The sequence below is a fragment of the Somniosus microcephalus genome, chromosome 4 (genome assembly GCF_052327205.1).
Source record: "Somniosus microcephalus isolate GS21.2 chromosome 4, FLI_Smic_1.0, whole genome shotgun sequence".
NCBI classification, from domain to species: domain Eukaryota; kingdom Metazoa; phylum Chordata; class Chondrichthyes; order Squaliformes; family Somniosidae; genus Somniosus; species Somniosus microcephalus.
Genome location: NC_140990.1, coordinates 124,908,863 through 124,933,073, shown reverse-complemented (window position 1 = coordinate 124,933,073; position 24,211 = coordinate 124,908,863). Strand labels below are relative to the sequence as shown.

Here is a 24,211-nt window from a genome sequence, read left to right as displayed (position 1 = left end):
GGACAAGTTTGTGTGTGGGCTTCAAAGTGAAGGAACCCAGAAACGGCTTTTATCTGAAAAGGACCTTACGCTGGAAAAGGCTTTCAGCATTGCGGTACCATATGAAGCAGCAGCACTGGGCACTGCAGAGATACAACAGAGACCGCAAGAATATGGCACAAACGAAATGTCATATGGAACAGAGAAGTGCTATTGCTGCGGCAGAACAACACACGACCAGAATGATTGCTGGTTCAAAGACAAAGTGTGCAGACAGTGTGGAAAAGTAGGACACATAGCATGAGTCTGCAGGTTGGGAAAGAAAACCAGCAATAAGAAACCTACCAAAGGAAAGTACAAGAAGGTACATAAGATGACGGAGAATAGTTCAGATGAACAAGAGTGATAACGACTCCGAAAGCAGGGAACTGAGTTGTCTGAAACTACATAATGTGATCACAATGGAGGATCACCGAACCATTTGGGTCACTCTCAAGATAGCAGGAGTCCAGGTAAAGATGGAATTGGACACAGGATCAGCCCTAACAGTCATAAACCGATGGGACTATGAGCGGCTATTCTCACACGTTCCCTTGAGAGACACAAAAATTATTTTGAAGACGTACACGGGGCAAAAAGTCTACCCCAAAGGAAAAATAAGGGTGACCGTTATATATAACAGTAAGGAAACACCAAAACTAGACCTGTATGTATTGCAAGATGTAGGACCACCATTACTGGGACGTGAATGGATCCGGAAAATACAACTGGATTGGCATTCCATACAGGCACTGACTGTGGCTGAAAAAAAGGATGACAACGTCACACCTGGGCGACTGTCAAAGATCCTAACTGACGCGAAAGAAGTGTTCCAGCAAGGACTCGGAACACTAAAAGGCATGACAGCGACAATTAAAATTGAAGAAAACGCAAGCCCAAAATTTTTTAAGGCCAGACCGGCACCTTATGCGATCCGCCCAGCCGTCAAAGCAGAGCTGGAGAGTCTGTAACATTCAGGTGTACTGTCCAAGGTAGACTGGAGCGAGTGGGCTACACCCATCATCCCTGTGATGAAAAAGTCCTTGAGCAGCATGCCTGGGGAACCAAGGAAGGTTCACATCTGTGGGGACTTTAAGGTAACAGTGAACACGGCCCTTCACACCGTACAATATCCACTTCCGCAGATTGAAGATATTTTCGCCTCGCTATCTGGAGGGAAATGCTTCACTAAGATTGATCTGGCCCAGCCGTATCTGCAAATGGAGGTAGAAGCATCAAAAAAATACCTCACAATCAACATCCATAAATGTCTCTACCAATACAACCAGCTGGTATTCGGGGTAGCATCAGCTCCGGCAATTTGGCAGAGGGCAATGGAACAAGTCCTGCAAGGGATCCCAGGGACCCAGTGTTATTTGGACGACATCCTGGTCATGGGCGAAAATGACAGTGATCACCTTGCCAACCTGGAGCAGGTGCTCACTAGATTGCAGGAATATGGGCTCCGAGCTAACCGCCCCAAATGCGAGTTTTTTAGAAAACAGTTCTCGTATTGTGGCCATGTTATCAATAAAGAGGGGTTACATAAGTCCCCAGAGAAGATTGAGGCAGTAGTCAAGGCTCCAGCACCGGAAAATGTGTCACAACTGAGGTCGTTCCTCGGCTGGTAAACTACTACCATAAGTTCTTGCCAAATTTGTCTACAATACTACACCCACTGAACACCCTACTGCAAACTGGGGTGCCATGGAAGTAGAGTGGCGAATGTAGACGAGCTTTCCAGAAGAGCAAAACACTAATCACATCGAAAGAGGTATTGGCCCATTACAACCCAGCATTACCAATTCAGTTGGCATGTGATGCGTCACCCTATGGCATTGCAGCGGTGCTGTCGCACAAATTCTTGGACGGCTCAGAGGGGCCAATAACCTTTGCGTCACGATCACTAACCTCAGCCGAGCGTAACTATGCCCAGATTGACAGGGAAGCCCTCAGCCCAGTGTGGGGAGTGAAAAAGTTCAATCCCTATCTGCACGGGCAGAAATTCACCTTGCTGACTGATCACCAGCCTCTTGTCTCCATTTTTAATCTGAAGAAGGGCATTCCGGTGATGACTGCACAACGACTACAAAGATGGTCACTTTTTCTAGGGGTGCACCACTATGAGATTGAATATAAGGGCACGAAACACCATGGAAATGCTGATGGGCTATCATGCCTGCCACTGCCTACTGCGGAGGAAGCACCAGCAGTGGATCCTGTCGAAATATTCCATTCGACTACAGTTGAATACCTACCAGTAACTAAAGCTTGTATCGAAAAGGAAAGCCGAAATGACCCGACACTGTCTCGGGTATATGGTTTGATGGTGAAGGGATGGCCAGCACATGGTGACTCACTGTTGCCAGCATTCTCGACAAGGAGAGAACAGCTGTCAGTGTGCCGGGGGACCTTGATGTGTGGATCCCGAGTGATAATTCCACCCAAGTTAAGGGATAGAGTGCTCAATGAGCTTCATGAGGGTCATCTGGGAGGGGTAAAAATGAAAAGCCTAGCCAGGGCTTATGTGTGGTGGCCGGGAATCGATAAACAAATCGAGGACCTGACCAAGAGCTGCTCAGGATGCCAGAAAGTCCAAAATGCACCACCACAGGCCCCTCTAAATCCATGGCAGTGGCCCTCATCTCCATGGCAATGGGTGCATATTGATTTTGCTGGTCCATTGATGGACTCAATGTTTTTAATAGCCGTGGATGCACACTCGAAATGGCCTGAGGTCATCAAAATGTCCTCCACCACCACGGAGAAAACTATTGCAGTCCTACGGACCATTTTTGCCAGGAATGGCTTGCCAGAACAGATTTGCTCTGACAACGGACCACAGTTTGTGTCCGAAGAGTTCCGGAGGTTCTTGAAAAAGAATGGGGTAAGGCATTACACATCCGCCCCATATCATCCAGCCACAAATGGATTGGCTGAGAGGACCGTACAAACCTTTAAGAAGGCAATAAAGGCTATGTACAATGACAACATTCCGCTGCAGCACAAGGTGGACAATTTCCTGTTCACCTACCGGAATGCGACACATGCAGTCACCAACCAGGCCCCAGCCATGATGTTCTTTAACCGAAGGTTAAGATCTTGCCTGGATTTGCTCATACCAAACATACGAAGAGATGTTGAGAGTAAACATTTCCAGCACATCCATGAGAAGCCAACAAGGAGCTTCAATGTAGGGCAACCAGTCTTGGCCCGCGACTACCGAACAGAAAAATGGCAGCCAGGAATGATATGCACACGGCAGGGCCCACTAATGTACACAGTGGACGTTGGGGAGAGCATCGTGAGATGCCATGCTGACCAGATCCTAGAGTCACAGGAACAAGTCAACCCCATGCCTCGCCCATACGTACCTGGTGATGAACCCGACGTACAGGTCGCATCTACCCCAGAAACAGTAGCATCGGAAGCTGATGAACCAACCGACGACAGGGGGCCAGAATCGCCTCCGCACCAAGAGCAAGACACTCGGGAAAGGCGCTATCCAGAAAGGATCAGGAAGCCTCCCCAAAGACTGAATATATAAATAGACTATTTTCAGCTAATGTTGCATGTTAAAAGTGTTGATTGTAATTAGTTTGATATTTAATTGTTAAATGAGTGTTATGTTACTGTTAATCTAAAAGGGGAGGAATTGTAATGTATATACCTTTAAGGGGAACTATCTTTTACAGCTCATGTATACTGCAGTACCGGCAGTGACCACACCTGTATATAGCACTGAGTAGTAATCTGTACAGATCAGTTGCAGTGTGAGCCACATTGAGTAAACACCTGTTGTACCGTTCTCCGCAGTGTGTCTTATTATACACGGACACAACAGCACACAGCTTCTGATAGTTATTAACAAGACTAAACCGATGCTTCAAACCATTAAATAAATCAATCAATCATCCCATCTCATCCCGGTGGATAAAACTTCAGCCAGTTCCTTAGTAAGGATTCCTCTGGTTCCTCACCATATATGTGTCAGGATACTGAAACCCAGCTTTCTCACAGTCCACTCCTGGAGGCCCCACTCCCTGAGCCTACAACCTTCAGCAGGGTCAGTGCTGGAGTTCCGCAGCAGGAGTGATCCCAGAGTAACTGTCGGGATCGCACCCCGTGGATGATCCGGGTCGTGTATTTTCAGTTATCCTGGTGTCTAACACGCACACATCAATAAAACAGGGAATTCCTGGAAACACGCTGCAGGTCCTTCTTTATCTGGAGATCAAATGTCTGTTGTGTAATTGTACCAGCAGTTAACAGGCTCCTGTGAACTCCTCCCTGTGTTATTTTAATGCAGACTTTAACCAATTTATTTTAAACGGGTTTATTTTAAATGAGCTAACACCTGCCTTAAAATGGTAGACTCAGGACTGTCACACACATATTAAATCTTCGTGGAATAATTACCAGTCATGTTTAGACTGAAAACTTAACCCTGCCGTTTCACTTTCAGTGAGGTACAGATCCCAGTTTGACATCAATCTCTGATTTGACAGCACGTTTCCAGCATTCACCGTTGTTCTTCCTGACTCTAAACACAGTTGTAAAGGAGCCTTCTGTTCCGTGCCTAGGAGCTGTGACCCATGGGAGAGCGCGGCTGGGACACATTCCTTATCGGCCTCAAGATTAAAGGGATATAGGTCTCCAAAGGGATATAGATAGACGAAGTAGTGGTCAGTAAGGTGGCAGATGGAGTATAATGTAGGGAAATGTGAGGTTATTCACTTTGGTAGGAAGAATAGAAAAACAGAATATTTTTTGAATGGTTAGAAACTTTCAAATGTTGGTGTTCAGAGAGATTTGGGTGTCCTCGTGCAAGAAACACAGAAAGCTAGCATGCAGGTACAGCAAGCAATAAGGAAGGCAAATGGCATGTTGGCCTTTATTGCAAGGTGGTTGGAGTATAAGAGTAAGGAAGTCTTGCTACAATTGTACAGGGCCTTGGTGAGACCACACCTGGAGTACTGTGCACAGTTTTCGTCTCCTTATCTAAGGAAGGATATACTTGCCTTGGAGGCGGTGCGAGGAAGGTTCACTAGATTGATTCCTGGGATGAGAGGGCTGTCCTATGATGAGAGATTGTGTAGAATGGGCCTATACTCTCTGGAGTTTAGAAGAATGAGAGGTGATCTTATTGAAATATACAAGATTCTGAAGGGGATTGACAGGGTAGATGCTGAGAGGTTGTTCCCCCTGGCTGGAGTGTCGAGAACTAGGGGGCATAGTCTCAGGATAAGGGGTCGGCCATTTAAGACTGAGATGAGGAGGAATTTCTTCACTCAGAGGGTTGTGAATCTTTGGAATTCTCTGCCCCAGAGGGCTGTGAATGCTGAGTCTTTGAGTATATTCAAGGCTGAGATAGATACATTTTTGGACTCTAGGGGAATCAAGGGATATGGAGATCGGGCGGGAAAGTGGAGTTGAGGTGGATGATCAGCCATGATCTTGTTGAATGGTGGAGCAGGCTCAAGGGGCCGTGTGACCTACTCCTGCTCCTAATTCTTATGATCTTTTCTTATGTTCTTAGTCTGCCCAGCAACTTTCCTTTCAGTGAAGAGAGACGAGAAAAACCAAAGTGCCGTTTGCCCCTTTCAGTGTGGCCCTGACGGACTGTGTCCAGGCTGTAGTTCTGTTCCCGCCGTACGATCCTCCCCCAGACTGTCCTTTCTGAGCACCAGCCAGGTGATGCTAAACACTCAGGTGGGAACGATAAAAATCCACAACAATGTGTTTAAAGCAAAGCTGATTTATTTGACATATATCCAAAATATTAAACTCCAGCCCAGTTACAGGGGTTATTAACATCAGCAGAAAGAAACCCCAACTGTCAGTGTGAACACAATTCAGTCCGGGATGTGATTAACAACAGCAATAACATCAGAATCCAACCTCTGCTGTCACTTGTGAACTTGCTGGTGTCTCAGCCGGTTGGATGACTGAGTGAATCCCTTCCCACACACGGAGCAGGTGAACGGCCTCTCCGCAGTGTGAACTCGCTGGTGTGTCAGCAGGATGGATGACCGAGTGAATCCCTTTCCACACTGAGAGCAGGTGAACGGTCTCTCCCCGGTGTGAATTCGCTGGTGTGTCAGCAGGGTGGATGACCGAGTGAATCCCTTTCCACATTCACAGCAGCTGAACGGCCTCTCCCTGGTGTGAGTGCGCTGGTGTACAGTGAGGTGAGACGATTGCCTGAACCCAGTCCCGCAGTGAGAGCACCTGAACGGTCTCTCGTCAGTGTGAATATGTTGATGACACATCAGCTCCCCAGAACTTTTATAGCACTTTCCGCAGTCCGGGCACTTAAAAGGTCTCTCGTCAGTGTGAACACGCTGGTGTGCCAACAGGTGGGATGAATTAGTGAATCCCTTCCCACACTTGAAGCAGGTGAACGGCCTCTCCCCGGTGTGAACTCGCTGGTGTCTCAGCAGGGTGGATGACCGAGTGAATCCCTTCCCACACTTGGAGCAGGTGAACGGCCTCTCCCCGGTGTGAGTGCGCTGGTGTGTCAACAGGTGGGATAAATTAGTGCATCCCTTCCCACACTCGAAACAGGTGAACGGCTTCTCCCCGGTATGAGTGCGCTGGTGTGTCAACAGGTGGGATAACTGAGTGAATCCCTTCCCACACTCTGAGCAGGTGAACGGCCTCTCCCCAGTGTGAACTCGCTGGTGATTCAGTAGGTTGGATGACTGAGTGAATCCCTTCCCACACTCCGAGCAAGTGAACGGCCTCTCCCCAGTGTGAAGTCGCTGGTGATTCAGCAGGTGGGATGACTGAGTGAACCCCTTCCCACACACGGAGCAGGTGAACGGCCTCTCCCCAGTGTGAAATCGCTGGTGATTCAGCAGGTGGGATGACTGAGTGAATCCCTTCCCACACTCGAAGCAGGTGAATGGCCTCTCCCCGGTGTGACTGCGCTTGTGACTCGACAGGTCAGAGGATCGGCTGAAGCCTCGTCCACACACAGAACACGTGTACAGTTTCTCCACGCTCTGAACGGTGCTTTCTGCTTCCATGTTCAAAGGTCCTGATGAATCGAGCGACTGTCAGATCTTGAAGTGATGTTTAGTTTGAGTTTCGTGTCTGCAAATCCTCCCCTTCTAATGCCCTGTAGAATTAAATTGAAACAGGAAAAAGGGAGGGTGAGAGAGAACTCATAAAAACATAAAGGCAGGTTGTGAAATTGAGCTGAATTAATCTGGGAATTTGTGGGGCCGGCACCAGAAAAAAATGACCATGAAAGCTGCCGGATTGTCGTAAAAACCCAACTGGTTCACTAATGTCCTTCAGGGAAGGGAACCCACCACCCGGTCTGGGCCTACACAAGACTCTGGCCTCTATGGGAGGAGAGAGAGCAAGGTGGGAGGGGGAGGAGTGAAGGAGTGACTTTATACATCTGTAACTCGACTAGAACTTTGACAGCACCTCCCAAACACGCGACGTCCACCACCTAGAAGGCCAATCGGAAGATTAGGCACTTTGCAGCCATCCGGACTCAATATCGAGTTCAACAATTTCAGATCATAACCTCGGCCCCTATTACATTTTTACATATATTATTTTTTCCACCCCATTGTTTTGAGTTTTCCCTCCCCGCCTCCCTTTCCTCTTTTTTTTTTTACATGGCAGCGGTCTCTCATTCTACCAGTACATTTCACACCTAATCTGAGCTGTCTTTTGTCTCTTTACTAGTCCTATCACCATCTTGTCTCATTTGGAATACCTTTTAATGTCTATTCACTCCTTTTGTTCCCTCCCCAGCCCTGCCATTCGATCTATTTCATTTCCTTTCCAGTTTTGGAAAAGGGTTAGACCCAAAACGTCAACTCCAATTTCACTCCACGGATGTTGCCTGGCCTGCTGAGTTTTGCCAGCATTTTCTGTTGTTATTTCGGATATCCAGCATCTGCAGTATTGGGCTATCGTACTGATGCTAAAAGGCTCTGAGTTGCTACCTCTGCTGTATAAATGCAAGTTGTTGTGTTTCTTGTCTGGGGGAGGTGCTGCACCCTGGGGTTAATGGTGCCAGGGTCCTGGCCGCACGTCCGCCGGCTCTGACTCGGGGCCGCAGACCCACACTCGGTGTTGCTGAGGGATTCCAACCCTGGGACTGTACATGGGGATTCTAACCCTGGGAATCTACATGGGGATTCCAGCCCTGGGACTGTACATGGGGATTCCAATCCTGGGACTGTACATGGGGATTCCAGCCCCTGGACTGTACACGGGTATTCTAACCCTGGGAATCTACATGGGGATTCCAACCCTGGGGCTGTACATGGGGATTCTAACCCTGGGAATCTACATGGGGATTCTAACCCTGGGACTGTACATGGGGATTCCAGCCCTGGGACTGTACATGGGGATTCTAACCCTGGGACTGTACATGGGGATTCCAGCCCTGGGACTGTACATGGGGATTCCAACCCTGGGACTGTACATGGGGATTCTAACCCTGGGACTGTACATGGGGATTCCAGCCCTGGGACTGTACATGGGGATTCCAACCCTGGGACTGTACATGGGGATTCCAACCCTGGGACTGTACATGGGGATTCTAACCCTGGGAATCTACATGGCGATTCCAACCCTGGGACTGTACATGGGGATTCCAATCCTGGGACTGTACATGGAGATTCTAACCCTGGGACTGCACGTGGGGATTCCAACCCTGGGACTGTACATAGGGATTCTAACCCTGGGACTGTATGTGGAAATTCCAACCCTGAGACTGTACATGGGAATACCAACCCTGAGACTGTACATGGGGATCCCAACCCTGGGACTGTACATGGGGATTCCAACCCTGGGACTGTATATGGGAATTCCAACCCTGGGACTACACATGGGGATTCTAACCCTGGGACTGTACATGGAGATCCCAACCCTGGGACTGTACATGGGGATTGCAACCCTCGACTGTACAAGGGGATTCTAACCCTGGGACTGTACATGAGGATTTTAATCCTGGGACTGTACATGAGGATTCTAACCCAGGGACAGTACATGGGTATTCTAATCCTGGGACTGTACATGGGGATTCCAACCCTGGGACTGTACATGGGGATTCCAACCCTGGGACTGTACATGGGGATTCTAATCCTGGGACTGTACATGAGGATTCCAACCCTGGGACTGTACACGGGGATTCCAACCCTGGAACTGTACATGGGGATTCCAACCCTGGAACTGGACATGGGGATTCTAACCCTGGAACTATACATGGGGATTCCAACCCTGGGACTGTACATGGGGATTCCAAACCTGGGACTGTACATGGGGATTCCAACCCTGGAACTGCACATGGGGATTCCAACCCTGGGACTGTACATGGGGATTCCAACCCTGGAATTGTACATGGGGATTCTAACCCTGGAACTATACATGGGGATTCCAACCCTGGGACTGTACATGGGTATTCCAAACCTGGGCCTGTACATGGGGATTCCAAACCTGGGACTGTACATGGCGATTCCAAACCTGGGACTGTACATGGGGATTCTAACCGTGGGACTGTACATGGGGATTCCAACCCTGGGACTGTACATGGGGATTCCAACCCTGGGACTGTACATGGGGATTTGGGATTGTACATGGGGATTCCAACCCTGGGACTGTACACGGGGATTCCAACCTCTGGGACTGTACATGGGGATTCCAACCCTGGGACTGTACAAGGGGATTCCAACCCTGGGGCTGTGCATGGGGATTCCGGCCCTGGGAATCTACATGGGGATTCCAACCCTGGGACTGTACATGGGGATTCCAACCCTGGGGCTGTACATGGGGATTCCGGCCCTAGGAATCTACATGGGGATTCCAACCCTGGGACTGGACATGGGGATTCTAACCCTGGGACTGGACATGGGGATTCTAACCCTGGGAATCTACATGGGGATTCCAACCCTGGGACTGTACATGGGGATTCCAACCCTGGGACTGTACATGGGGATTCTAACCCTGGGACTGTACATGGGGATTCTAACCCTGGGACTGTATATGGGGATTCCAACCCTGGGGCTGTACATGGGGATTCCAACCCTGGGACTGTACATGGGGATTCTAACCCTGGGACTGTACATGGGGATTCTAACCCTGGGACTGTACATGGGGATTCCAACCCTGGGACTGTACATGGGGATTCTAACCCTGGGACTGTACATGGGGATTCTAACCCTGGGAATCTACATGGCGATTCCAACCCTGGGACTATACATGGGGATTCCAACCCTGGGACTGTACATGGGGATTCCAACCCTGGGAATGTACATGGGGATTCTAACCCTGGGAATCTACATGGCGATTCCAACCCTGGGACTATACATGGGGATTCCAACCCTGGGAATGTACATGGGGATTCTAACCCTGGGAATCTACATGGGGATTCTAACCCTGGGACTGTACATGGGGATTCCAATCGTGGGACTGTACATGGGGATTCCAACCCTGGGACTGTACATAAGGATTCTAACCCTGGGACTGTACGTGGGGATTCTAACCCTGGGACTGTACATGGGAATTCCAAACCTGGGACTGTACATAGGGATTCTAACCCTGGGACTGTACATGGGGATTCCAATCCTGGGACTGTACATAGGGATTCTAACCCTGGGAATGTACATGGGGATTCTAACCCTGGGACTGTACATGGGGATTCTAACCCTGGGACTGTACATGGGGATTCTAACCCTGGGACTGTACATGAGGATTCCAACCCTGGGACTGTACATGGGGATTCTAACCCTGGGAATGTACATGGGGATTCCAGCCCTGCGACTGTACATGGGGATTCTAACCCTGGGACTGTACATGAGGATTCCAACCCTGGGACTGTACATGGGGATTCTAACCCTGGGAATGTACATGGGGATTCTAACCCTGGGATTGTACATGGGGATTCTAACCCTGGGACTGTACATGGGGATTCTAACCCTGGGACTGTACATGGGGATTCTAACCCTGGGACTGTACATGGGGATTCTAACCCTGGGAATGTACATGGGGATTCCAACCCTGGGACTGTACATAGGGGTTTCTGCCCTGGGAGTGTGCATGGGGATTCTAACTCTGGGACTGTACATGGGGATTCCAACCCTGGGACTGTACATGGGGATTCTAGCCCTGGGAGTGTACATGGGCATTCTAACCCTGGGACTGTACATGGGGCTTCCAACCCTGGGACTGTACATGGAAATTCCAACCCTGAGACTGTACATGGGGATCCGAACCTTGGGACTGTACATGGGGATTCCAACCCTGGGACTGTACATGGGGATCCCAACCCTGGGACTGTACATGGGGATTCCAACCCTGGGACTGTATATGGGGATTCCAAACCTGGGAATGTATATGGGAATTCCAACCCTGGGACTACACATGGGGATTCTAACCCTGGGACTGTACATGGAGATCCCAACCCTGGGACTGTACATGGGGATTGCAACCCTCGACTGTACAAGGGGATTCTAACCCTGGGACTGTACATGAGGATTTTAATCCTGGGACTGTACATGAGGATTCTAACCCAGGGACAGTACATGGGTATTCTAATCCTGGGACTGTACATGGGGATTCCAACCCTGGGACTGTACATGGGGATTCCAACCCTGGGACTGTACATGGGGATTCTAATCCTGGGACTGTACATGAGGATTCCAACCCTGGGACTGTACACGGGGATTCCAACCCTGTAATTGTACATGGGGATTCCAAACCTGGGACTGTACATGGGGATTCCAACCCTGGGACTGTACATGGGGATTCCAACCCTGGAACTGTACATGGGGATTCCAACCCTGGGACTGTACATGGGGATTCCAACCCTGGAACTGTACATGGGGATTCTGACCCTGGAACTATACATGGGGATTCCAACCCTGGGACTGTACATGGGTATTCCAACCCTGGGCCTGTACATGGGGATTCCAAACCTGGGACTGTACATGGCGATTCCAAACCTGGGACTGTACATGGGGATTCTAACCGTGGGACTGTACATGGGGATTCCAACCCTGGGACTGTACATGGGGATTCCAACCCTGGGACTGTACATGGGGATTCTAATCCTGGGATTGTACATGGGGATTCCAACCCTGGGACTGTACACGGTGATTCCAACCTCTGGGACTGTACATGGGGATTCCAACCCTGGGACTGTACACGGGGATTCCAACCCTGGGACTGTACATGGGGATTCCAACCCTGGGACTGTACATGGGGTTCCAACCTTGGGACTGTACACGGGGATTCCAACCCTGGCACTGTACATGGGGATTCCAAACCTAGGACTGTACATGGGGATTCCAACCCTGGGACTGTACAAGGGAATTCTAACACTGGGACTGCACATGGGGATTCAAGCCCTGCGCCTGCACATGGGGATTCCAACCCTGGGACTGTACATAGGGATTCCAATCCTGGGACTGTATATGGGCATTCTAACCCTGGGACTGTCCATGGGGATTCCAGCCCTGGGAATGTACATGGGGATTATAACCCTGGGACAGTGCATGGGGATGTTAACCCTGCGACTGTACATGGGGATTCCAACCCTGGGACTGTACATGGGGATCCAACCCTGGGACTGTACATGGGGATTCCAACCCTGGGAATGCACATGGGGATTCCAGCCCTGGGAATGTACATGGGGATTCCAACCCTAGGACTGTACATGCGGATTATTACCATGGGACTGTACATGGAGGTTTCAACCCTGGGACTGTACATGGGGATTCCAACCCTGGGGTTGTACATGGGGATCCCAACCCTGGGGTTGTACATGGGGATTCTAACCCTGGGATTATCCACGGGGATTCCAATCCTGGGACTGTACATGGGGTTTCCAACCCTGGGACTCTACATGGGGATTTTAACCCTGGGGCTGTACATGGGGATTCTAACCCTGGGACTGTCCATGGGGATTCCAACCCTGGGAATGGACATGGGGATTCCAACCCTGGGACTGTACATGGGGATTCCAACCCTGGGAATGTACATGGGGATTCCAACCCTGGGAATGTGCATGGGGATTCCAACCCAGGGACCGTACATGGGGATTCCAACCCTGGGAATGTACATGGGGATTCCAACCCTGGGACTGTACATGGGGATTCCAACCCTGGGAATGTACATGGGGATTCCAACCCTGGGACTGTACATGGGGATTTCAACCCTGGGACTGTACATGGGGATTCTAACCCTGGGACTGTACATGGGGATTCCAACCCTAGGACTGTACATGGGGATTCCAACCCTGGGACTGTACATGGGGATTCCAACCCTGGGACTGTACATGGGGATTCCAACCCTGGGACTGTACATGGGGATTCCAACCCTGGGACCGTACATGGGGATTCCAACCCTGGGACTGGACATGGGGATTCCAACCCTGGGACTGTACATGGGGATTCCAACCCTGGGACTGTACATGGGGATTCCAACCCTCGGACTGTACATGGGGATTCCAACCCTGGGACTGGACATGGGGATTCTAGCCCTGGGACTGTACATGGGGATTCCAACCCTGGGACGGTACATGGGGATTCCAACCCTGGGACTGCACATGGGGATTCCAACCCTGTGACTGAAGGTGGGGATTCTAACCCTGGGACTGTACATGGGGATTCCAATCGTGGGACTGTACATGGGGATTCCAACCCTGGGACTGTACATAAGGATTCTAACCCTGGGACTGTACGTGGGGATTCTAACCCTGGGACTGTACATGGGAATTCCAAAGCTGGGACTGTACATAGGGATTCTAACCCTGGGACTGTACATGGGGATTCCAATCCTGGGACTGTACATAGGGATTCTAACCCTGGGAGTGTACACGGGGATTCTAACCCTGGGACTGCACATGGGGATTCTAACCCTGAGACTGTACATGGGGATTCCAACCCTGGGACTGTACATGGAGATCCCAACCCTGGGACTGTACATGGGGATTCCAACCCTGGGACTGTACATGGGAATACCAACCCTGAGACTGCACATGGGGATCCCAACCCTGGGACTGTACATGGGGACTCCAACCCTGGGACTGTATATGGGGATTCCAAACCTGGGAACGTATATGGGAATTCCAACCCTGGGACTACACATGGGGATTCTAACCCTGGGACTGTACATGGAGATCCCAACCCTGGGACTGTACATGGGGATTGCAACCCTCGACTGTACAAGGGGATTCTAACCCTGGGACTGTACATGAGGATTCTAATCCTGGGACTGTACATGGGGATTCCAACCCTGGGACTGTACATGGGGATTCCAACCCTGGGACTGTACATGGGGATTCTAATCCTGGGACTGTACATGAGGATTCCAACCCTGGGACTGTACACGGGGATTCCAACCCTGGAACTGTACATGGGAATTCCAACCCTGGAACTGTACATGGGGATTCTAACCCTGGAACTGTACATGGGGATTCCAACCCTGGGACTGTACATGGGGATTCCAAACCTGGGACTGTACATGGGGATTCCAACCCTGGGACTGTACATGGGGATTCCAACCCTGGGACTGTACATGGGGATTCCAACCCTGGAACTGTACATGGGGATTCCAACCCTGGGACTGTACATGGGGATTCCAACTCTGGAACTGTACATGGGGATTCTAACCCTGGAACTATACATGGGGATTCCAACCCTGGGACTGTACATGGGTATTGCAACCCTGGGCCTGTACATGGGGATTCCAAACCTGGGACTGTACATGGTGATTCGAAACCTGGGACTGTACATGGGGATTCTAACCGTGGGAGTGTACATGGGGATTCTAACCCTGGAACTATACATGGGGATTCCAACCCTGGGACTGTACATGGGTATTCCAACCCTGGGCCTGTACATGGGGATTCCAAACCTGGGACTGCACATGGTGATTCCAAACCTGGGACTGTACATGGGGATTCTAACCGTGGGACTGTACATGGGGATTCCAACCCTGGGACTGTACATGGGGATTCCAACCCTGGGACTGCACACGGGGATTCCAACCCTGGGACTGTACATGGGGATTCCAACCCTGGGACTGTACATGGGGATTCCAACCTTGGGACTGTACATGGGGATTCCAAACCTGGGACTGTACATGGAGATTCCAACCCTGGGACTGTACAAGGGAATTCTAACACTGGGACTGTACATGGGGATTCAAGCCCTGCGCCTGCACATGGGGATTCCAACCCTGGGACTGTACATAGGGATTCCAATCCTGGGACTGTATATGGGCATTCTAACCCTGGGACTGTACATGGGGATACCAGCCCTGGGAATGTACATGGGGATTATAACCCTGGGACAGTGCATGGGGATGTTAACCCTGCGACTGTACATGGGGATTCCAACCCTGGGACTGTGCATGGGGATCCAACCCTGGGACTGTACATGGGGATTCCAACCCTGGGACTGTACATGGGGATTCTAACCCTGGGACTGTACATGGGGATTCAAACCCCGGGACTGTACATGGGGATTCCAACCCTGGGACTGTACATGGGGATTCTAACCCTGGGACTGTACATGGAGATTCTAACCCTGGGACTGTACATGGGGATTCAAACCCTGGGACTGTACATGGTATTCCAACCCTGGGACTGTACATGGGGATCCCAACCCTGGGACCGTACATGGGGATCCCAACCCTGGGACTGTACACGGGGATTCTAACCCCGGGACTGCACATGGGGATTCTAACCCTGAGACTGTACATGGGGATTCCAACCCTGGGACTGTACATGGAGATCCCAACCCTGGGACTGTACATGGGGATTCCAACCCCGGGACTGCACATGGGGATTCTAACCCTGAGACTGTACATGGGGATTCCAACCCTGGGACTGTACATGGAGATCCCAACCCTGGGACAGTGCATGGGGATGTTAACCCTGGGACTGTACATGGGGATTCCAACCCTGGGACTGTACATGGGGATCCAACCCTGGGACTGTACATGGGGATTCCAACCCTGGGAATGTACATGGGGATTCCAGCCCTGGGAATGTACATGGGGATTCCAACCCTAGGACTGTACATGCGGATTATTACCATGGGACTGTACATGGAGGTTTCAACCCGGGGACTGTACATGGGGATTCCAACCCTGGGGTTGTACATGGGGATTCTAACCCTGGGATTATCCACGGGGATTCCAATCCTGGGACTGTACATGGGGATTCCAACCCTGGGACTCTACATGGGGATTTTAACCCTGGGGCTGTACATGGGGATTCTAACCCTGGGACTGTCCATGGGGATTCCAACCCTGGGAATGTACATGGGGATTCCAACCCTGGGACTGTACATGGGGATTCCAACCCTGGGAATGTACATGGGGATTCCAACCCTGGGAATGTGCATGGGGATTCCAACCCAGGGACCGTACATGGGGATTCCAACCCTGGGAATGTACATGGGGATTCCAACCCTGGGACTGTACATGGGGATTCCAACCCTGGGAATGTACATGGGGATTCCAACCCTGGGACTGTACATGGGGATTTCAACCCTGGGACTGTACATGGGGATTCTAACCCTGGGACTGTACATGGGGATTGCAACCCTAGGACTGTACATGGGGATTCCAACCCTGGGACTGTACATGGGGATTCCAACCCTGGGACTGTACATGGGGATTCCAACCCTGGGACTGTACATGGGGATTCCAACCCTGGGAATGTACATGGGGATTCTAACCCTGGGAATCTACATGGCGATTCCAACCCTGGGACTATACATGGGGATTCCAACCCTGGGAATGTACATGGGGATTCTAACCCTGGGAATCTACATGGGGATTCCAACCCTGGGACGGTACATGGGGATTCCAACCCTGGGACTGCACATGGGGATTCCAACCCTGTGACTGAAGGTGGGGATTCTAACCCTGGGACTGTACATGGGGATTCCAATCGTGGGACTGTACATGGGGATTCCAACCCTGGGACTGTACATAAGGATTCTAACCCTGGGACTGTACGTGGGGATTCTAACCCTGGGACTGTACATGGGAATTCCAAAGCTGGGACTGTACATAGGGATTCTAACCCTGGGACTGTACATGGGGATTCCAATCCTGGGACTGTACATAGGGATTCTAACCCTGGGAATGTACATGGGGATTCTAACCCTGGGACTGTACATGGGGATTCTAACCCTGGGACTGTACATGGGGATTCTAACCCTGGGACTGTACATGAGGATTCCAACCCTGGGACTGTACATGGGGATTCTAACCCTGGGAATGTACATGGGGATTCCAGCCCTGCGACTGTACATGGGGATTCTAACCCTGGGACTGTACATGAGGATTCCAACCCTGGGACTGTACATGGGGATTCTAACCCTGGGAATGTACATGGGTATTCTAATCCTGGGACTGTACATGGGGATTCCAACCCTGGGACTGTACATGGGGATTCCAACCCTGGGACTGTACATGGGGATTCTAATCCTGGGACTGTACATGAGGATTCCAACCCTGGGACTGTACATGGGAATTCCAACCCTGGAACTGTACATGGGGATTCTAACCCTGGAACTGTACATGGGGATTCCAACCCTGGGACTGTACATGGGGATTCCAAACCTGGGACTGTACATGGGGATTCCAACCCTGGGACTGTACATGGGGATTCCAACCCTGGAACTGTACATGGGGATTCCAACCCTGGGACTGTACATGGGGATTCCAACTCTGGAACTGTACATGGGGATTCTAACCCTGGAACTATACATGGGGATTCCAACCCTGGGACTGTACATGGGTATTCCAACCCTGGGCCTGTACATGGGGATTCCAAACCTGGGACTGTACATGGTGATTCCAAACCTGGGACTGTACATGGGGATTCTAACCGTGGGACTGTACATGGGGATTCCAACCCTGGGACTGTACATGGGGATTCCAACCCTGGGACTGTACACGGGGATTCCAACCCTGGGACTGTACATGGGGATTCCAACCCTGGGACTGTACATGGGGATTCCAACCCTGGGACTGTACAAGGGAATTCTAACACTGGGACTGTACATGGGGATTCAAGCCCTGCGCCTGCACATGGGGATTCCAACCCTGGGACTGTACATAGGGATTCCAATCCTAGGACTGTATATGGGCATTCTAACCCTGGGACTGTACATGGGGATTCCAGCCCTGGGAATGTACATGGGGATTATAACCCTGGGACAGTGCATGGGGATGTTAACCCTGCGACTGTACATGGGGATTCCAACCCTGGGACTGTACATGGGGATCCAACCCTGGGACTGTACATGGGGATTCCAACCCTGGGAATGTACATGGGGATTCCAACCCTGGGACCGTACATGGGGATTCCAACCCTGGGACTGTACATGGGGATTCCAACCCTGGGACTGTACATGGGGATTCCAACCCTGGGAAAGTACATGGGGATTCCAACCCTGGGAATGTACATGGGGATTTCAACCCTGGGACTGTACATCGGGATTCTAACCCTGGGACTGTACATGGGGATTCCAACCCTAGGACTGTACATGGGGATTCCAACCCTGGGACTGTACATGGGGATTCTAACCCTGGGACTGTACATGGGGATTCTAACCCTGGGACTGTACATGGGGATTCAAACCCCGGGACTGTACATGGGGATTCCAACCCTGGGACTGGAGATGGGGATTCTAACCCTGGGACTGTACATGGAGATTCTAACCCTGGGACTGTACATGGGGATTCAAACCCTGGGACTGTACATGGTATTCCAACCCTGGGACTGTACATGGGGATCCCAACCCTGGGACTGTACATGGGGATCCCAACCCTGGGACCGTACATGGGGATCCCAACCCTGGGACTGTACACGGGGATTCTAACCCTGGGACTGCACATGGGGATTCTAACCCTGAGACTGGACATGGGGATTCCAACCCTGGGACTGTACATGGAGATCCCAACCCTGGGACTGTACATGGGGATTCCAACCCTGGGACTGTACATGGGAATACCAACCCTGAGACTGTACATGGGGATCCCAACCCTGGGACTGTACATGGGGATTCCAACCCTGGGACTGTATATGGGGATTCCAAACCTGGGAACGTATATGGGAATTCCAACCCTGGGACTACACATGGGGATTCTAACCCTGGGACTGTACATGGAGATCCCAACCCTGGGACTGTACATGGGGATTGCAAACCTCGACTGTACAAGGGGATTCTAACCCTGGGACTGTACATGAGGATTTTAATCCTGGGACTGTACATGAGGATTCAAACCCAGGGACAGTACATCGGTATTCTAATCCTGGGACTGTACATGGGGATTCCAACCCTGGGACTGTACATGGGGATTCCAACCCTGGGACTGTACATGGGGATTCTAATCCTGGGACTGTACATGAGGATTCCAACCCTGGGACTGTACACGGGGATTCCAACCCTGGAACTGTACATGGGAATTCCAACCCTGGAACTGTACATGCGGATTCTAACCCTGGAACAATACATGGGGATTCCAACCCTGGGACTGTACATGGGGATTCCAAACCTGGGACTGTACATGGGGATTCCAACCCTGGAACTGTACATGCGGATTCTAACCCTGGAACAATACATGGGGATTCCAACCCTGGGACTGTACATGGGGATTCCAACCCTCGGACTGTACATGGGGATTCCAACCCTGGAACTGTACATGGGGATTCTAACCCTGGAACTATACATGGGGATTCCAACCCTGGGACTGTACATGGGTATTCCAACCCTGGGCCTGTACATGGGGATTCCAAACCTGGGACTGTACATGGCGATTCCAAACCTGGGACTGTACATGGGGATTCTAACCGTGGGACTGTACATGGGGATTCCAACCCTGGGACTGTACACGGGGATTCCAACCTCTGGGACTGTACATGGGGATTCCAACCCTGGGACTGTACACGGGGATTCCAACCCTGGGACTGTACATGGGGATTCCAACCCTGGGACTGTACATGGGGATTCCAACCTTGGGACTGTACACGGGGATTCCAACCCTGGCACTGTACATGGGGATTCCAAACCTGGGACTGTACATGGGGATTCCAACCCTGGGACTGTACAAGGGAATTCTAACACTGGGACTGTACATGGGGATTCAAGCCCTGCGCCTGCACATGGGGATTCCAACCCTGGGACTGTACATAGGGATTCCAATCCTGGGTCTGTATATGGGCATTCTAACCCTGGGACTGTACATGGGGATTCCAGCCCTGGGAATGTACATGGGGATTATAACCCTGTGACAGTGCATGGGGATGTTAACCCTGTGACTGTACATGGGGATTCCAACCCTGGGACTGTACATGGGGATTCCAACCCTGGGAATGTACATGGGGATTCCAGCCCTGGGAACGTACATGGGGATTCCAACCCTAGGACTGTACATGCGGATTATTACCATGGGACTGTACATGGAGGTTTCAACCCTGGGACTGTACATGGGGATTCCAGCCCTGGGGTTGTACATGGGGATCCCAACCCTGGGGTTGTACATGGGGATTCTAACCCTGGGATTATCCACGGGGATTCCAATCCTGGGACTGTACATGGGGATTCCAACCCTGGGACTGTACATGGGGATTCCAACCCTGGGACTGTACATGGGGATTCCAACCCTGGGAATGTACATGGGGATTTCAACCCTGGGACTGTACATGGGGATTTCAACCCTGGGACTGTACATGGGGATTCTAACCCTGGGACTGCACATGAGGATTCCAACCCTAGGACTGTACATGGGGATTCCAACCCTGGGACTGTACATGGGGATTCCAACCCTGGGACTGTACATGGGGATTCCAACCCTGGGACTGTACATGGGGATTCCAACCCTGGGACTGTACATGGAGATTCTAACCCTGGGACTGTACATGGGGATTCCAACCCTGGGACTGTACGTGGGGATCCCAACCCTGGGAGTGTACATGGGGATTCTAACCGTGGGACTGTATATGGGGTTTCCAGCCCTGGGAATGTACATGGGAATTCTAACCCTGGGACTGTACATGGGGATTCCAATCCTGGGAATGTACATGGGTATTCTAACCCTGGGACTGTACATGGGGATTCCAATCCTGGGAATGTACATGGGAATTCTAACCCTGGGACTGTACATGGGGATTCCAATCCTGGGAATGTACATGGGAATTCCAACCCTGGGACTGTACATGGGGATTCCAACCCTGGGACTGTACATGGGAATTCTAACCCTGGGACTGTACATGGGGATTCCAATCCTGGGAATGTACATGGGAATTCTAACCCTGGGACTGTACATGGGGATTCCAACCCAGGGACTGTACATGGGGATTCCAACCCTGGGACTGTACATGGGGATTCCAACCCTGGGACTGTACACGCGGATTCCAACCCTGGGACTGTACATGGGGATTCCAGCCCTGGGACTGTACATGGGGATTCCAGCCCTGGGACTGTACATGGGGATTCCAGCCCTGGGACTGAACATGGGGATTCCACCCTGGGACTGCACATGGGGATTCCAACCCTGAGACTGTACATGGGGATTCCAACCCTGGGATTGTACATGGGGATTCCACCCTGGGACTGTACATGGGGATTCCAACCCTGGGACTGTACATGGGGATTCCAACCCTGGGACTGTACATGGGGATTCCAACCCTGGGACTGTACATGGGAATTCCGGCCCTGGGACTGTACATGGGAATTCCAGCCCTGGGACTGAACATGGGGATTCCACCCTGGGACTGTACATGGGGATTCCAACCCTGGGACTGTACATGGGGATTCCAACCCTGGGACTGTACATGGGGATTCTAACCCTGGGAATGTACATGGGGATTCTAACCCTGGGATTGTACATGAGGATTCCAACCCTGGGACTGTACATGGGGATTCCAGCCCTGGGACTGTACATGGGGATTCCTATCCTGGGACTGTACAAGGGGGGGGCCCAGCTCTGGGGCTCTTCTTTTACCAGCGCCTTCTGGAGAGATGGTGAAAAATCCGAAGTGTGAAGAGTTTGAATCAAATACCAGATGGCTTGCATCCCTTGTTGCTAAGGGAATTGGGAAAGGAGATAGCGGAAGGGCTTGCCATAATTTTCCAATCTTCCCTAGTGGCAAATATGACACCATTGTTCAAGAAAAGGTGTAAGGACAATCCAAGTAACTACAGGCCAGTCAGTTTAACATCAGTGGTGTGTAAAGTTTTCGAAACAATAATCAAAGAAAAAAAATTAACAGGCTTTTGGAGAGGTTTAAGCTAATTAAGAAAAGCCAACACGGATTTGTGAAAGGCAGATTGTGTTTGACTAATCTAATTGAATTTTTTGATGAAGTTACAGAGAGGATTGATGAAGGGAATGCAATGGATGTTGTTTACACGGAAGGCGTTTGACAAAGTACCACATAGAAGAATTGTTAACAAAATTGAGGCTCATGGAATAGGTGGGTCAGTGGCAGCTTGGATAAGGAATTGGCTTAAGGACAGAAAACAGCGAGTTGTGGTAAATGGCTGTTTTTCAGACTGAAGGATGGTGGACAGTGGTGTTCCCCAAGGGTCAGTGCTGGGGCCACTGCTTTTTTTGATATATATAAATGACCTGGATATTGGAATACAGAGTAGAATTTCTAAATTTGCTGATGGCACCAAACTTGGGGGTGTGGCAAACAGTGATGATGATATCAATCGACTGCAACAGGACACAGAAAGGTTAGTAGAATGGGCAGACAAGTGGCAGATGGAATTTAATAGAGAGAAGTGTGAGGTGATGCATTTTGGCAGAAGGAACAGGGAGAGGCAATATACACTTAATGGCACAGTTTTAAAGAGTGTGCAGTGACAGAGGGACCTGGGAGTTAATGTGCACAGGTCCCTGAAGGTGGCTGGACATATTGAGAGAGTGGTCAAGAAAGCATATGGGATCTTGGGCTTAATAAGTAGAGATATACATTATAAAAGTAGAGAAGTTATGCACAACCTTTATAAAGCGCTGGTTAGACCACAACTGGAGTATTGCGTCCAGTTCTAGTCACCCCATTTTCAGAAGGATGTGAAGGCCCTTGAGAGGGTGCAGAGGAGATTTACCAGAATGGTTCTGGGGATGGAGGATCTTAGTTACAAGAACAGATTGGAGGAGCTGGATTTGTTGTCATTAGAGCAAAGGAGGTTGAGGGGTGATTTGATAGAGGTGTACAAGATTATGACATGTTTGGATAGGCTAGACGGGGAAAGGCTGTTCCTACGAGTTGATGGTACAAGGACAAGGGGACACAGATTTAGGTTTTGGGAAAGAGATACAGGGGGATGTGAGGAAAAACATTTTTATGCAGCGAGTGGTGAGGACCTGGAACTCGCTGCCAACGGAAGTGGTGGAAGTGGACACACTCAATGTTTTCAAGGGGAGACGGGATAGGCACTTGAGGGAAATAAACTTGCAGGGCTACGGGGATAGAGCAGGGGAATGGGATTGAATGGATTGCTGTACAGAGAGCCTGCATGGACTCGATGGGCCGAATGACCTTCTCTGTGCCGTCATGACTGTATAAAGGTACTGACTCTGGCTGGGTTCAGTTCTACTCTCACTGGTTCCCCTCCCTCTCCTCCCCTGAAGGTGCTGACTCTGGCTGGGTTCAGTTCCACACTCACTGGTTCCCCTCCCTCTCCTCCCCTGAAGCTGCTGACTCTGGCTGGGTTCAGTTCTGCACTCACTGGTTCCCCTCCCTCTCCTCCCCTGAAGGTGCTGACTCTGGCTGGGTTCAGCTCCACACTCACTGGGACCCTGAAGCCCCGCCCACTAGTGCTTCCTTTACAAAGATGGCAGCTACATCACAGTATCAAGCAAGATGGCGACGCAAAACCCCTCATCTGCCCTTTACAAAGATGGCGCCCGTTAACCTGGGCCTGTTCTTGGGAAAAAGCCTCCGAGCTGGAAACGCGGAACCTGCAGGTTCTCATTTAGGGCTTGCGGCCTACACCAGGTGTTTATGAAATCCACCCGCCGAGTGCATTACCTTCCTGCGCCCCGCTGATTCGTAATCGGCGTAAATCGCGTCCGCAGCTTTAGTCCACTTGTCGCACTCGCCGTCCCGGATCAGAATGACACTGCGCATGCTCCAAATATAGGCGGTCACTGCGCCTGCGCACTGGGCTCTTCCAGTGTGACGGGA

At 50.8% G+C, this 24,211-nt stretch overlaps 1 protein-coding gene across 1 annotated transcript; it reads right to left on the bottom strand.

The window, feature by feature from the left end:
- Nucleotides 1-5,766: 5,766 nt before the first annotated feature.
- Nucleotides 5,767-24,199, bottom strand: LOC147119752 (uncharacterized). The gene is made up of 2 exons (XM_085983773.1): nt 24,056-24,199; nt 5,767-7,141 (listed from the first exon to the last, which is right to left on the bottom strand). Exon 2 carries the CDS (start codon nt 7,047-7,049, stop codon nt 5,928-5,930), a length of 1,122 nt encoding a protein of 373 aa, XP_085839899.1. The 5' UTR covers nt 7,050-7,141; nt 24,056-24,199; the 3' UTR covers nt 5,767-5,927.
- Between the last annotated feature and the right edge of the window lie 12 nt (nt 24,200-24,211).